The sequence below is a fragment of the Colobus angolensis genome, unplaced genomic scaffold (genome assembly GCF_000951035.1).
Source record: "Colobus angolensis palliatus isolate OR3802 unplaced genomic scaffold, Cang.pa_1.0 Scaffold299, whole genome shotgun sequence".
In the NCBI taxonomy this organism is placed as follows: domain Eukaryota; kingdom Metazoa; phylum Chordata; class Mammalia; order Primates; family Cercopithecidae; genus Colobus; species Colobus angolensis.
In genome coordinates, this window is record NW_012116254.1 from 3,602,367 (window position 1) to 3,619,804 (window position 17,438).

Below are 17,438 nucleotides of genomic sequence, written 5' to 3' on the forward strand. Positions count from 1 at the left end.
GTCAACATGGTCCAACACCAACTCTACTAAAAAACACAAAAATTGGGGGGGCATGGTGGCTCACACCTGAAATCCCAGCACTTTGGGAGGCTGAGGCAGGCGGATCACTTGAGGTCAGGAGTTTGTGACCAGCCTGGCCAACACGGTAAAACACAGTCTCTACAAAAAATACAAAAATTAGCTGGTGTGGTGGTGGGAGCCTGTAATCCCAGCTACTCAGAGGCTGAGACAGGAGAATCGCTTGAACCCAGGAGGTGGAGGTTGCAGTAAGCCGAGATTGCGCCACTGCACTCCAGCCTGGGTGACAGAGCGAGACTCCATCTTTAAAAAAAAAATGATAATATAGGCAAGGCACAGTAGCTCCAACCTGGTAATCCCAGCTATCTGGGAGGCTGCGGCAGGAGGATCACTTGGGCCAGGAGTTCAAGACCAGCCTGGGCAACAAGTGAGACCCAGCTTCTGCCAAAAAAAACAAACAAACAAAATAATGTTTTTAATTACCACAGCTTGGTGGTGCTCACCTGTAGTCTTGATTATTTAGGAGGCTGAGACAGGAGGATACCCTGGGTCCAGGAGTTTGAGGCTGCAGTGAGCTATAATAATGCCAGTGTTCCTAGCCTGGGTGACAGAGTAAGACCTCATCTAAAAAATACATAATAGAGGCTGAGCACAGTGGCTCACACCTGTAATCCCAGTACTTTGGGAGGCCGAGGCGGGTGAATCGCGAGGTCAGGAGTTCGAGACCAGCCTGGCCAAGATGGTGAAACTCCATCTCTACTAAAAATACACAAATTAGCTGGGCCTGGTGGCAGGCGCCTGCAATCCCAGCTGCTCAGGAGGCTGAGGCAGAACTGCTTGAACCTTAGAGGCGGAGGCTGCGGTGAGCCAAGGTCGCACCATTGTACTCCAGCCTGGGTGATAAGAACAAAACTCTGTCTCAAATAATATAAAAATAATAATAATAATAAAGAAGAACTAACAATTCAATATAATTTCTTCCAGAAAACAGAAGATGAGAGAACATTCCCAAATTCATTTTATGAAACTAATATTACCATGATACCAAAACAAAGACAACCCAAAAAATTAAACTACAGGCTGGGTGCAGTGGCTCATGCCTGTAATCCCAGCACTTTGGGAGACTGAAGTGGGCGGCCAGGAGTTCGAGGTCAACCTGACCAACAAGGAGAACCCCATCCCTAAGAAAAATACAAAATTAGCCGTGGCACATGCCTGTACTCCCAGCTACTTGGGAGGCTGAGGCAGGAGAATCGCTTGAACCTGGGAGGCGGAGGTTGTGGTGAGCCGAGATCACGCCATCACACTCTAGCCTGGGCAACAAGAGCGAAACTGTCCCAAAAAAAAAAATAAATAAATAAATAAATTAAACTACAAACCAATATTCATCATGAATATAGACGTTAAACTCCTTAACAAAATATGAGCCAATAAAATTCAGCAACATATAAAAAGAATTAAATACCATGGTTATTATGCACCATGACCAAGTGGAGTTTATTCCAGTATGCAAGGCTGGTTCATTATATGCCACTGCTGCTCAGCATTTTCACTGTGTCTTATCTATTTGTTTTGAGATCTATAGAATACATCATATTAACAGTTACAAAAAAACAAATCATATTATCAAATCAATCAATGTGAAAAAAGCATTTCACAAATTCAACACCTGTTCATGATTTAAAAACCCACAAAAACAAGAACAGAGGAGAGCTTCCTCAATTTGATAAACAGGTCTACCAAAAAAAAATTAAGCCAATATTATACTCAGGGGTGAAAGATTGCTTTCCCTCTAATAATTGGAACTGAGGCAAAGATGTCTACTATCACCACTCATTCAACATAGTACTAAAAGTTCTGGTTAGCAGAATAAGACAAGAAATGGAAATAAAAGGAATAAGAGTTGAAAGAAAAAATAAAACTATATTTGTAGATAGAATGATTGTTTACATAGAAAATCTCAACAAATTTACAAAACAACTCCTAGAACTTGTGAATTCAGCAAGGTCCCAGGATATAAAATCAACACACAAAAACCAATCCCATTTTTATACACTAAAAATCAACATGTGAAAATAAGTTAAAAACATCACCATTTATAACACTCCAAAGAAAATTAAAATACATATGTAAAAACGTAACAAACATGTACAGGACTTATATGCTGAAAACTACAAAACACTGAATAAAAAAAGTCTAAGAAAATCTAAAAGCTGGGCATGATGGTTCATGCCTGTAATCCCACCAGCACTTTGGGAGGCTGAGGTGGGTGGATCACTGAAGCCAGGAGTTCCAGACCAGTCTGACCAACATGAAGAAACCCCGTCTCTACTAAAGATACAAAAAAAATTAGCCGTGCATGGTGGCACATGCCTGTAATCCCAGCTACTCGGGAGGCTGTGGTAGGAGAATCGCTTGAACCTGGGAGGCAGAGGTTGCAGTGAGCCGAGATCGTGCCATTGCACTCCAGCTTGGGCAACAAAAGCAAAACTCTGTCTCAAAACAAAAAAAAAGAGGAGAAAAGAAAATTTAAATAAATAAATTCTTCACAGATTGGAAAACTCAACATAGTAAAGACGTCAACTTTCCCCAAACCGATATATAGGTTTAATATAATTAGTATCTAAATTCCAGCAAGATTTTTGTAGATATAGATGAGCTTATTCTAAAATGTGTATGAAAAGGCAAAAGAAATATTAATTGAAGAGCCAAAACAATTTTTAAAAAGGACAGAGGGAGAGGAATCAATCTATTCCATGTTACAACTTAGCTAGGACTGACAGACTGCGTGGTTATTAGTGGGCAGGTAGACACACAGATGAAGCGAACAGAATACAGAACCTAGAAATAGACATATACATATATATCCAAATAATTGTTGATAAAGGTGTAAAATTAACTCAGTGGAAGAAAGTCTTTCAATATATGGTGCTGGATCAACTGGACATCCATAGACAGAAAAATGAACTTCCACTTAAGTCTCATACCTTATACAAAAGTAACTCCAAATGGATCACAGAGTCTAATGTAAAAATAAAACCACAAAACTCTTTTTTAATAAGCAGGAAAATCTTCAGGATCTAAGACTAGGCAGAGTTCTTAGATTTGAAACTAAAAGCAAGATCCATAAAAGGAAATATGACACACCAGACTTCACGCAAACTAAAACTTGTGCTACTCAAAAGACTCCTTTAAAAGGATAAAAAGACAATCAACAGATGCAAAGAAAATATTAACATTTGCAAACACATATCTGACAAAGGACTACTATCCAGGATATACTTAGAACTCTCAAAACGCAACAGGAAAAGAAAAAGAATTCAATTAGAAAAAGGACAAAAGACACAAAGAGACATGTCATGGATGGGGATATTACAGATGGCAAATAAGCACACAAAAATATGTTTAGCATCATTAGCCATTGGGGAAATGCAAATAAAAACCTCACTGAGATATCACTAGATACCTACCAGAATGGCTAAAATGAAAAACACTGATAACACCAAATGCTGGCGAGGATGCAGAGAAACTGGATCACTCCATACATTGCTGGTAAGGATGTAAAATGGTACAGCCACTCTGGAAAACAGTTTAGCAAGTTCTTTAAAAACTATACATACAATGACCACACAACCCAGCAACTGCACTCCTGGGCATTTATCTCTGAGAAAGATGTGTGTATAAGTTTACCAAAAAAACCTATGCACAAATCTTTATAGCACTTTTATTCATAATTATCAAAAAACTGTAAACAACCCAGATGTCCCTCAACAGGTGAATGGTTAAACAAACTATAGTGAAATCATATCGTGGAAAGCTATTCAGCAACAAAAAGGGATGAGCTGTTTATACACAACAACTTGGATGAACTTCCAGAATTATGCTGAATGAAAAAGCCAGACCCAAAAGGTTACATACTGTGTGATTCTATTTATGTAATATTTTTGAAAAGATAAAAATCATAGAAATGAAAAAGATGAGTGAGCCCTAGAGAGTGAGGGAACTGGATGAGACAGGAACAAGTGTGACTATAAAATGACAATACTTTGGAGGGAGGGATCCTTGTGGTAATAAAATGGTCTATATCTTGATTGTGTTAATGTCAATATGCTGGTTGTGATACTGTACTAAGGTCTTTAAGAAGTTAACTCTGAAAAAAACTAGAGAAAGAGTACACAGAATGTCTCTGTATTATTTCCTAGAAATGCAAGTGAATTGACAATCATCTTCATTAAAAGTTTAATTTAAAAACTGTAAGGAGTAAGACTATCAGACTAGATTTTTAATTTTCTTAAAATTCAATGGCATTATATTCGATAGAGATAAAACTGAAATAAAAGGACACAAAAATGTAAGGGTGAGGCAAAATTTTTTAAATTAGGCAAAACTGACAAAAACAAAAATAATCTAGAAGGCCGGACGCAGTGGCTCACGCCTGTAATCCCAACACTTAGGGAGGCCGAGGTGGGCAGATCACCTGAGATCAGGAGTTCAAGACCAGCCTGGCCAACATGATGAAACCCCATCTATACTAAAAATACAAAAATTAGCCGGGCATGGTGGCGGGCACCTGTAGTCCCAGCTACTCAGGAGGCTGAGACAGGAGAATCGCTTGAACCCGGCAGGCGGAGGTTGCCGTGAGTAGAGATTGCACCACTGCACTCCAGCCTGGGTGACAGAACAAGACTCCATCCGTCTCAAAAAAAAAAGAGATGGAGGTCTCACTATGGTACCCAGGCTGGTCTCAAACTGTCGGGCTCAAGTGATGCTCCCACCTCAACCTCCCAAGGTGCTAAGATTACAGGATTATGGTTCTTTCATGTGCTAGTAATAATGTTAAAATATGGTTTAAAAATCAATAGAACTACAAAGAAAAATGAAAAATAAAACAAAATTCTAGTAAAAAATTAACTCTGCTCTTAATAAAAAATAAAGATATGAGATTTGAACAACATAATTAACAAGCCTACATACTGGACATACATAAAACTGTACCAAAAACCAGGCAATATTCTCTTCATGTACAAATAAAAATTATTAAAATGGATCACATTTTTAATAGTCTAAACATATTTCAAAGAATTGGCATTATACACACCAACTGACATCACACACAAACATGCTGCCTAACCAAAATGCAATTACAAATCAATAGCCAAATCAACTACAGGAACTCTCATATGTTTGAAAATTAAATTTTTAAATAGCTCATGTTAAAGAATTCACAGTGGAAAACAGAAAAACACAAGTAAAATAACGGAAATATTACACACCAAAACATATAACAAGGAAGCAATACACAGACATTTTATGATCTTAAACATCTAGGTTAAAATGCTGAAAATTAATGACAGGCATCCAACTTAAGAAATTAGAATAAAAAAACAGAACTCCAAAGGAAATACAAGAAAAGAAAAGAAGAGCAAAAATTAATGAAACAGGGGAAGGATACACTAAAGAGCATAAACAATATCAAAAACTTGATTCTCTGAAAAATCTTTAAAAACTGGCAAAATTTTGGCCAAAAATTATCAAGAAGAAAAAAGGTATTTGAAAAAAAGACAAGGGGATATTAACTACAAGTACCTGAAAATAAGAGATTAACATCTAAATGCTACAAATTCAAGAATGTGGACGAAATGAACTTGCTATAAAAGTATGAACTACTAAAACAGGTTTGAAACTTGAAAATATGAACAGTCCTACAACCAAAGTAATTGAAGCATTCCTCAAAGAAAACAATAGTAATAATTTTATGAGCAAGTTCTACTAAATATTTAAGAAACAGATCTTTCTAATGTTACATAAACTCTTCCAGAGGAGGAAAGGTATATTTTTTTAATTATAAGCTAGTTGTACTCATTATGAGAGACAAAAATCCTAAATTAAATATCTCCAAACTGAGTCCAATGAAAAAAAGGAACAGATAGATCAGGGTTGAATTTATATCTGCAACACAAAGTTTGTTTAAGTATTGGGAAAAAATTAATATAACTCAGCATGTTAACAGATTACAAAAGAGAAATACATAATTTTCTCAAAAGATGCAGAAAAAGCTTCTGATAAAATTCATGATTTTTTTAAATTAGCAAACTAAGAAAGGGAACATCCTTAACCTGAAAAGATTATCTATAATAAACCTACAGCAAGCATTATACTTAACTGTGAAACTTTGAAAGCATTCCCTTTAAAATCAGGAACAAGATCAGGATGCCCCCATCACAGCTTCTATTCAACATTGTACTGGAGATCCTAGCCAGCACATTAAGACAAGAAAAAGAAAGAAAAAAAAAAAGCATAAGAATTGGAAAGGAGGAAACAAAGAGGTCATTATTCACAGATAGGACTGTCTGCATAGAAAAATCCAAAAGAAATCTAAAGATAATTTATCACAATTAGGAGTATAGCAAGGTTGTTATGCAAAGCCAAACTGTACTTCTATACACAGCGAAGTATAATTATAAAAAGTTGATATTTATGATTTGCTATAAAAATAATGTTGTCAGAAATTAACAAAATATTTGCAGTACTTTAACTGAAAATAACAAAACTTTACTGATAGACGTTGTAAAAAAAACCTTAAAGAAATGGAGATTACAATGATCCTGGTTAAGAAAACTTAGCAGCAAAATGTAATTCTCTCCAAACTAATGTACAGATTCAATGCATTTCCCATCAAAATACCAACAAGACGTATGTGTATGGGAGGGAGGTGTATAACATGAAAATATGATTCTAAAATTATGTGGAGAAGCAAACAATCAAGAAGTTCCTTGAACAACCACAAGCCAGGAGGACTTATGCTACTTCTGTGTCCCTCAATGACTGACTAGACTGTTTCAGACCAACTCTTCCTGTGAGAGCTTAACAACCGAATATAATATTAAAAAACAAAAATCTGTTTGAATGCAGGAAGCACTACAAAGGCAGTAAGGACCTGAGACACCAAGACTCTGAAAAGAAGGAGAGCTTGCAAAGCTGAGTTTCCTGATGCCTTCCCCAGAGACATTTGCCAATGGGAAAGGGCAATGGAGAGGTTAAAAGTCCAGCAGAACTCTGAAAAGACTCAAAAGGCAGGGGAAAAAAGAGAAGGTATTTACAAAACATAACCAGCAAGAGATGGTTTCCAGGATGTATAACGAACTCCTATGAATCAGTATGGAAAAGACAGATGTCCCAATATAAAAATGAGCAAAAGACTTGGCAAGCCACTATACAAAAGAAATCCAAATGGCCAACGAGCACATTCAAAGGAGCTTGACATTATTACTTATTAGGGAGATGCAAATTAAAACCACTACACATTCACCACAGTGTCTAAAATCAAAAGGATGGACAAGGATATGGAGCAACTGGAACTCTACTATATCACTAGCAAAAGGGAATGAACAAACTACAGCTGCAGACAACACTAGGGATGAATCTTGCAAACGAAACACGAAAGAAAGGCAGAAACAACAGAATACATATACAGAAACAGAATACAGTTGACCTTTGACCATTATCCAATAACAATAACCTGCATTATTCAAGGGTCAACTGTATCCTGTCAACTGGTTTGAACTGCGCAGGTCCACCTATACACATTTTTTTTTCAACCAAATGCAGATAAAAAATACAGTATTTGCAGGATGTGAAACCCACATATACAGAGGGCCCACTTTTCCTATACATGGGTTCTGCAGGGCCAACTTCAGGACTTGAGTACACATGATTTTAGTATTGGGAGGGTGGGTCCTAGAACCAAGCCCCCAGGTATACCAAGGGGCGACTGTATATATACTGTACAGGTTCCATTTATATAAAGTTCAAAAACAGGCAATACTAATCTGTTAAAGTTAGGATAGTAGGTCGTTTCTGGAAGAATGAGGTTAGCTACTGGGGAGGGGAATATTTAGAGTGCTGGTAATGTTCTCTTTCTTGACCTGCCTGATGATTATTTTGAGAAATTTCATCCAGTTATAATTTCATGATCTGTATACTTTCTATGTGTATGCTATATATCAAAAGAAGTTTGGTATTTTATTATAAAAAATATTATCTTACACAGAGATGGGGTCTCACCATGTTGCCCAGGCTGGTCTTGAACTCCTGGCTCAAGTGATGCTCCCACCATGGCCTCCCAAGTGCTGGGATTATAGCCTTGAGCCACCTCACCAGGCAAGAAGTTTGTTTGTGCTAGCAGCATAATCATCTTGTTTTAGTCACTGTAACTTTTTAACAATTTCTATAAAAACAGACTAACGGCCCAGAGTCCAGAACCCAAGCACAGATGAATGATGGCATCCAAACCAGTGAAGAAAAAACTTTGCACGAAAGGTGATGGAACAATTTATCATTCTTTGAAGAAAAACCACGCATCTTGGTCACCACTTCACACTGTATACAAAATCAACTCCAGGTGTATTACAACCTTAAATGAGAAAAGGTAAAAAAACAAAAAAACAAAAAAACTATGTCTTACACTTTCACAATAACAGAAAATATCTTCAAGAACTCTGTTGAAAAATTTCTTCAACAAGGTTCAAAAGCATTATCCATAAAGAAAAGCCTGATAAATGCAATCACATAAAAATTAAGAACTTCTACACATCAAAAAATGCATAAAGCTGGGTGCAGTGGCTCATGTCTGTAATCCCAGCACTTTGGGAGGCCGAGGCAGGTAGATCACCTGAGGTCAGGAGTTCGAGACCAGCCTGACCAACATGGTGAAACACTGTCTCTACTAAAAATACAAAAATTAGCCAGACGTGGTGGCAGGTACCTGTAATCCCAGCTACTCAGGAGTCTGAGACAGGAGACTCTCTTGAACCTTGAGGGCGGAAGGTGCAGTAAGCTGAGATCATACCGCTCCTCTCCAGCCAGGGAAACAGTGAGACTCCATCTCAAAAAATGAAAATAAAAATAAAAATGATTTAAAAGTGAGCCCAATTGAAAGGAGAAATGTGCACCACATACATCCAACTATTAATAAAACTATTAAATAGTTTCAATAAAACTATTAAAAATAATTAAATATAAATATACTAATTAAAAATAAAACTATTAAAAATCAGTAAGATAATTTTTTTAAAAAATCTAGTACAAACATGGGCAAAAGACACGAATAGGAATCTGAGAAAAGGGAAGAATGGCTAATCAGTATAGTAAAAGATGCTCAAACTCATTAGCAAAAGAAAATGAAAACTAAAAGGTGGTATTTTATACTTATGGGTAAAAACATTTTTTTTTGAGACAGGGTCTCACTCTGTTGCCCAAGCTGGTGTGCAATGGCATGATCACAGCTCACTGAAGCCTTGACTTCCTAGCTTCAGGTGATCCTTCCCACCTCAGCCTGCCAAGTAGCTGGGACTACAGGTGTGGGCCACTATGCCCAGCTAATTTTGTTTTGTTTTGTTTTTGTTAGAAATGGGGTTTCAACATTTTACCCAGGCTGGTCTCAAACTCCTGGTCTCAAGCCATCCACCCACCGTGGCCTCCCAAAGTGCTAGGATTACAGGCGTAAGCTACCGTGCCCAGCCAATAAAACCTTTTGAAGTGTGACAAAAGTAGATGTTAGCAAGAAAGCTGAGTAATGAAACCTTCTGCATTGCTGGAGAGAACAAACACTGACACCACCTTCTTTGGAAGATAATCTGACATTATCCAATACTGGTGAATGTGCACATATTCTTATTAAATACCAGCAATTCTATTCCTAGAATCTCTACAGTGAAACATAGAAATATTCACATTAAGTGAGATCAACAAAGATTACAATATCAGTGCAGGTCAAGGTTTTTCCGTAAGATAAGTTTGGCAAAAATTTACAATTTTTTTTTCTTCATTTTCAAACATTTGGATTAAGAAATATGGATGGCCGGGCATGGTGGCTCACACCTGTAATTCCAGCACTTTGGGAGGCCGAGGCGGTTGGATCACCTGAAGTCAGGAGTTCAAGACCAGCCTGGCCAACATGGTGAAAACCCATCTCTACTAATAATACAAAAAAATTAGCCGGGCATAGTGGTGCATGCCTGTAATCCCAGCTACTCGGGAGGCTGAGGCAGTAAAATTGCTTGAACCTGGGAGAAGGAGGCTGCGGTGAGTCAAGATCACGCCATTGCACTCCAGCCTGGGTAAGAAGAGCGAAATTCCATCTCAAAAAAAAAAATAAAACATAAATAAATTTACCTATGCATATATATTAAAAGTATAAAGACAGACAAGGAAAGACGAATACAAAACTCAGCCCAGTAGCTACTCTCACTGGTGAAGGCGGGCATGGCTGCAGCGGATATGATCAGGAAAGGGCACTCTGCTAAAGTTACACTAATGAACTAGTAAACTGGCTAGTAATTACATGTATGTTTGTTTACAGACACCTTACCTGTTACAAACTTTTGTACTTATCAAATAACTTAAATATTTAAAAGACGAAAATTAGTATAGTATACCTAAATACAAACCCACTATTAGAGTCACCAATTCAGAGAAGTGTCTCAAGAACTCTAGAAAAATTAGCATCAGAGAAACTCAAGGTATTTTCCCATAAATCAAGGACAGGTTGCTGTTTAAAAAGAAAAATGAAAAAGATGATAGAAGAGCTCTTATAAATTAAAGATAACTACTGAAATAAATTGTAAAAGAAAAGTTCAAAGACAAAATCAAAGAAACCTTCCAGAATGTAAACAAATGCCATAGATTGTTGACTACAATTGTAGATTACAATCTTCTACAAGGGAATAACCATCGGATCTGCAATGGACCTCTCATTAGCACACCAAGTATTTTAAATTTCCACAGCAAAGCTTTCAAAGCTCTGAGGAATTTATAATTACACATGTAAACTTTCAATCAGGAACAAAGACAAGCCATTTTCAACATTCAAGAACTTAGAAAGTTTATCACCAGCATATCCTTCCAGAAACAACTATTGAACTAGGAAGTCTTCAATAGTTTACTGTATTCCTGTAAAATAAAAAAAGTATCTAAAAGAGAAAAACATGGGATCCAAATAACAATAGATCTAACCCAGGAGAACAATGTGAAGTAATCCCTGGATGACAGCTGGGTAACAGGTCTACAAAGCTTCCAAAATTAGAACAGGCAAGCCAAGACTCCAGAAAGTCTACCAAGAAAAGCTGAATGGTTACAAGATGAGAATCCACTATAATACTAAATTTTAAAAATAACTTCAGTGAGCCTTCCTCATTCAAGCAGGACTTTGTTATATTTCTTTTTTTTTTTTGAGACAAAGCCTCGCTCTGTCGCCCAGGCTGGAGTGCAGTGGCATGATCTTGGCTCACTGCAACCTCCGTCTCCCAGGTTCAAGCAATTCTCCTGCCTCAGCCTCCTGAGTAGCTGGGATTGCAGGTGCCCACCACCACGTCTGGCTGGTTTTTGCATTTTTAGTAGAGACAGGGTTTCACCACGTTGGCCAGGCTGGTCTCGAACTCCTGACCTCAGGTGATCCGCCCACCTCGGCCTCCCAAAGCGTTGGGATTACAGACGTGAGCCACTGTGCCTGGCTGATTTTGTTATATTTATTTTTTAAGGATCACAGGTTTAACAGAAGTAAAGTTCCTCTATGGCTCCACGGTACTTGGTTCTACAGTAAGCAATACTCATGTCAACATACATATGTTGACATGACAAGAGTGGCCATTAGTACTTAATTTCTAGAATTTTCCTGTAGAGGCACAGAAAACTTTAGAAGAGTTACAAAACATTATATAAACGCTGTAAATCTTGACAATGTAATAGTACTAACAAAAAACAAAGGCTGGGGCCAGGTGCAGTGGCTGATGCCTGTAATCCCATCACTTTGGGAAGCCAAGGGGGGGTGGATCACCTGCGGTCAGGAGTTTGAGACCAGCCTGACCAACATGGTGAAACCCTGTCTCTATTAAAAATACAAAAATTAGCCAGGCATGGTTGCAGGCGCCTGTAATCCCAGCTAATCGCGAGGCTGAGGCAGGAGAACCACTTGAACCCAGGAGGCGGAGGTTGCAATGAGTCAAGATGGCGCCACTGCACTCCAGCCTGGGCAACAAAAGCAAAATCCCGTCTCAAGAAAAAAGGAAAAAAGAAAACAAAGGCTAGGAGGGGAGGAGGGAAAAACAAAGGCAAGGTTTGGCTTTTAAATCCCAAAAGGAAAGGGATGGGTGTTATATCCTTTTCTGAAAGACCAGGAAGTGAGGAAACATAGTTGTCTCTCAGTATCTGTAGGGGGTTGGTATCAGGGTTCCCTGCAGATACCAAAATCTAAGAATGCTTAAGTCTCTTATATAAAACAGCATAGTATTTGCATATAACCTATACACATATTCCTATGTACTTTAAATCATTTCTAGATTACTTACAATACCTAATATACTGCAAATGCTATGAAATAGCTGTTATATTATAATGTTAGGGAAATACTGACAAGGAAAAAAGTCTGTACATGTTCAGTACAGATGTAACCATCCTTTTTTCCTGAATATTTTTGATCCAAGGTTGGTTGAAACCAAAGTCATCCACAGACATGAAGGGCCAAATGTACTGTCTAAAAGTGATAGGTCAATAAACAGAAATTTATAATAAAAAGTTAAAAATAACAGCAAAATTAGGAACAAAAATGTAACTGGTAGAAATCAAAGTCTAGGACAGGTAGAAAAATGACCTAAGTTTCTTATCTACCAAAGAGTTAAGAAACATTTTTTTTGAGTTGAAAAAAATAGAGAGAGAAAGGCATGGTATAATATTTTTAGACTTTTGGAACAACAATAAAATACAAAAAACAAACAAACAAAAAATGGTTAAAAGCATAATGGGAGTGGAACTTAATGGAAAAGGGAAGACTTTCACTATTTTGAATTTTTTCAGTACTGTCTGCACAAATATTGCTTTCATTTAAAAAACATGAGAAATGGAAATGAGAGAATAAAAAATGTGACATCAGGTGATCCACCCGCCTCAGCCTCCCAAAACGCTGGGATTACAGCCTTGAGCCACTGTGCCCAGCCTATTTCACTTTAAATTAAATATATTTTGTTTCGAACGTGCTTTCATAGACATGATCTCAGGGGAAGCCTTGGAAATTTTTGTTGCATCCCATAATAGCTTTGAATCATATGGAAGATTCTGTTATATCTATCATATCTACTAGTTTATATCCCTGCCCAATAAATGGGGAGAGGAGCATGATGAGGACCTCTAACCTCAAATCTCCCATTAACTTCCCATTCTCCCTCTGCATCCTAACAGCACTTGGAGTTATCAAGATGGTGACTCCTGGTAGGTGTAAGGAAACCAAACATTTAAGCCTTCCAGACAGAAAACCTTCTGTTACAGAATTACTTAAGCTTCTTAGCATGAAAGACCCAAATCTGATCTTCAAATTATGACACAAAAAAATTTACCCAGTTTGGTAAATGTTCTGGTTTACCCAGTATCTATTGATAAAGTTATCGCTGGCTCTCAGGCCAAATGCACAACCAGATTCTCACGTGCACATTCACTCTCATTCTGAGACACACACAGAATAAATTCTCAATGCATGAAAAGAAGGGGATGAGGAATACAGAAGGGAGATCCTTTAAAAAAAAAAATTCACTACAACAGATCCCCCTCCTCCCCACTGAGTGATGAGAAGTAGGGAAAGTAGATTAACCAGGTTAAAGTGTAGCAGGGACCTTTTTGTGAATGACTGCCACCAGCAGATCACAGTATTGGAAACATGCAACTGGAAGGGAAATATAAGGGTAAAGAAAAAGCTGCTCTGGTTAAAGAGGTAAGTGATTCCAGAAACTCAACTCCTGCTCTCCTCCATCCCTGTGCTTAGCTCTTCTACAGACTTGTTTGAGACAGGGTCTCCCCCTGTCGCTCAGGCTGGAGTGCAGAGGCAGGATCAGAGCTAGCTGTAACCCAGAACTCCTGGCCTCAAGCCATCATCCTGCCTCCCAAAGCACTGGAATTACAGGTGTGAGCTACCACACCCTGCCCTCCAGACCATTTTTGAAGGAGGAAGCAAGGCGGCAGTGATAGAAGTTCAGGCCTCAAATCTTATGATCTTGTCCCATATTAATTCACAACTCATTAATTCAAAATCTGTTCATTCACAAACTAATCACTCCTTCAACTCCTAACAACATAGACGCCATAAATAAGCAACTGGCGAACTAATTTTTTTTTTTTTTTTTGAGATGGAGTCTCGCTGTCGCCCAGGCTGGAGTGCACTGGTGCAATCTCCGCTCACTGCAAGTTCTGCCTACCGGGTTCATGCCATTCTCCTGCCTCAGCCTCCTGAGTAGCTGGGACTACAGGCACCCGCCACCCCACCCGGCTAATTTTTTGTATTTTTAGTAGAGATGGGGTTTCACCATGTTAGCCAGGATGGTCTCGATCTCCTGACCTTGTGATCCGCCTGCCTCGGCCTCCAAAAGTGCTGGGATTACAGGCGAGAGCCACTGCGCCCAGCCGAATTGGGTAATTTCTTCTCTGGTACCTTGAAAGCTTCTAATATATAACACATTATTGTAATCATCTTTGAGTACACAGGCCATATTTTCCCTTTTCAGAGAACTTCCCCACTTCCTTTCCTTCAATCCATCAGGATAATCTGTTGATTAGGTTTGTGTGCTTTGACTCTAAGTCCCTGGCTATAGATGATTAGAACAGAAGTAGAGCCTGACCTAAACTCAGCCAATCAGATTCTCTCTCCCAGAAGAACTGGAAGAGAGGTAGACTGGTATTCTGGTCACCTGGACTGAAAAGCAACAAGGTATAGAGCTGCCATATTCTGCTATGACCAGCCAAGATCTCTGGTACCGGCTCACACAGCAGTCTCCAAAACTGAAATGGTCAGGCAACCCCTTAACAGTTGCCTCATCTAATAACCAACCCACTTCCATCCCCGCCACACACACACATACAAGTTTAAAAAGCAAAGGCACAAGGGTCACCAAACCACACTGAGGATGACCTTTCCCAAAATTCCCTACCTCCAGTATAGATACAGCACTAGCCAGGATGTGAACTGCTCTGATTATACTTGTCCAAAATAAGTGGTTTTGGAAGGGTAATGAAAATCTTCTCTGTGGCATATCAGCAGCCAAATATGTGGCATCCAGATCGGGTGACCAATTTCTCTACTGCCAAGAAGTTAGCCAACAAACTAATGCCCATAATTTTTCCTAGTCCTATAATTTACTTGACCATCACTCTGACCATCACAAATAAATATATTTTGAACCAAGGACCATCATTTTGAGAATCCAAGATTTCTTCCCCTTTTCTTTCTATTCAGTTTTTCAGTCTGTTTTTCTTCCTTTATTATGTCACACAAGAAGGATGTTACCAATCATTTAATTTAGGATCAATCACAGGATGATGGCTAGAAGCTCCACCTAGACCCCAAGGTACCAGAACAAAGCAGTGTAGCTCGGGCTCTGAAAAGCCCAGACTCTAAAACTACATGTCTAAGATTAAAAATCTCAGCTTTTCAAGTCTCATGAGAGCTGTGTGATTTAGGTCAGGTTAACCTCTCTGTGCTTCGTTTTCTTCAAAAAATTGTGAGAATTAAGTATAGAAAAAATGCTTAGACCAAAACCAGGCATGGAATAACCACTATATTAAAATGGGTATATACCATCACCATCATTATGGTCTGTAATGGGATGTAGGGGCGATATACAGTTCATATTCAAGTGTAGGGTAACGTGGGTCTGCACAGAGCAGTTAAGGCAAAGAAAAGCAGATGATGCTTACTGCATGTGCCCAGCCTGTACCCCTCCCTCCTCTGAAAATTCTCCCCAGTTAGTCTCTGTTGGGCACTTCATACGAATTGTGGGAGAGGGGCCATCTTCTAACAAATGCAAGTAAAGACAGCTGATTTACAGGAAGAGAGAATGAAGCTGATCCACAAAACAAGAGAGAGGAAGACAGAAAGGAAGAGAAAAAAAGCTTCTTTGGTTTCTACCACTTTCCAGTTGCTAGTTGCACTCCAATCTGAGCACTGACTGCTTTTACTCTGCTCTATAAAGAGCGAGTAAATTCTCCGCTTTACATTAAGCTTTGGCCAATAACATTCACAAAAGTCTAATAAAAATCCTGGAAAGTTTTCATTAACAACGAAAAAAAAAACTTAGAAAACTTGTACACATCTGTTACTACACAAAAATTAAAACTAGATGGCAGGTAAAAATGAATATAACTTCAGAGTTCAGTCTTCTCAACCCATCCTAAATCTAACGCATGAATTTACAGAGGTGAGGCTCAGGGTTCCTTGTTTCAAAAGCTCCACAGGTGTTAAAAGCTCTACAGCTGGGGCTCCGAGCCACTAAAACCCTTACACTTATCAAATATGAACACCCTTTACCTAATCATGGTTCTCTGCATAAACTACTACGGGGCATAACATGTATTAATATGTGTTTACTGGGAACTTAATAATTATTTTTGAAATAGGAGGGAATATGGCAGGCACTGTGCAAACTCCAACAATCTCCGTTTAGAGCATAACATACATTCTTTTGCTCATGTCCACTAAGCAGGTAACCAGCCAACATCCTTCCCCCATCCCATCCTTTGCGGAAAACAATAAATATACAAAACTGAACCTTTTACCGGATTCCTTTTCCTTATTTGAAAAAGAAATCGTAACATCATAAGTGTTACACAAACGAGTTGTAGTAAATTTAATTTCAAGTTTACACTCATCTCTACTGTAAAATACATTTTAAAAAAAAATCACGGTTTCCGTCTGTAAACGTCTCATTTAATGTCGCCAGTAATTCAGCGATACACACAAAATAAATCCATCTCATTCGTCACACTTAGTTTTGTTTTAGTTAAGGACTTTGAAGGTTATCAGTCTGGGGGGGAAATCTTTTCTGTTCTACCCCCGTCACAGCCCTATTCCAAACCTCTGCTATACAAAGGTTATCAACAATAAAGTTATCTTGTTTTAAGGCTAAGAAGAAAAAATCATTTTTCCTCAGGAGTAAAAGGGGTGCACAAACCTCACAACATAGACTTTGCAGATTTCTTACTACAGCACTAAGAAAACATCGAGGTTTAAGGCCGATTATTGAAGGCAGGATTCCCCAAACACCAGGCTCCTCTCGAAGATGTTAGGAGGCATAGGTGGGAGAGGGGCCTTTTCTCGTGACAGACCTGACTAAACAGTAGCATCAGCCATAAGAAGAGAGATTCCTAAACGCAACTTTACCTTTCAGAAAACAGTCCTCCACCAAGTGAGTAGCATGCAGACTTGCGAATCGCCACAGACACGTACACCCCGGTGAAGGTGGGAGATCAAACGTTGCATCCCACCTCGGCCCTCACTGCGAACCGGGATGTCGGGTCCCCATGTGACCCTCCCGGAGGGCTCCCCGGTCCCCCGCGCCAGGTGTGCGGACCACGGGCAGCACTCAGGGGCCGGCTCGCCGCGGCCC

At 38.8% G+C, this 17,438-nt stretch overlaps 1 protein-coding gene across 1 annotated transcript in view; it reads right to left on the minus strand.

Annotated features, from left to right (window-relative positions):
• Positions 1–17,438, minus strand: part of PIAS2 (protein inhibitor of activated STAT, 2) — a 108,162-nt gene that overhangs the window by 87,919 nt on the left and 2,805 nt on the right. Inside the window, exon 2 of the mRNA XM_011949352.1 lies at positions 3,489–3,597. Coding sequence (XP_011804742.1) covers positions 3,489–3,597 — 109 coding nt within the window. The remainder of the gene's footprint in view (positions 1–3,488; positions 3,598–17,438) is intronic.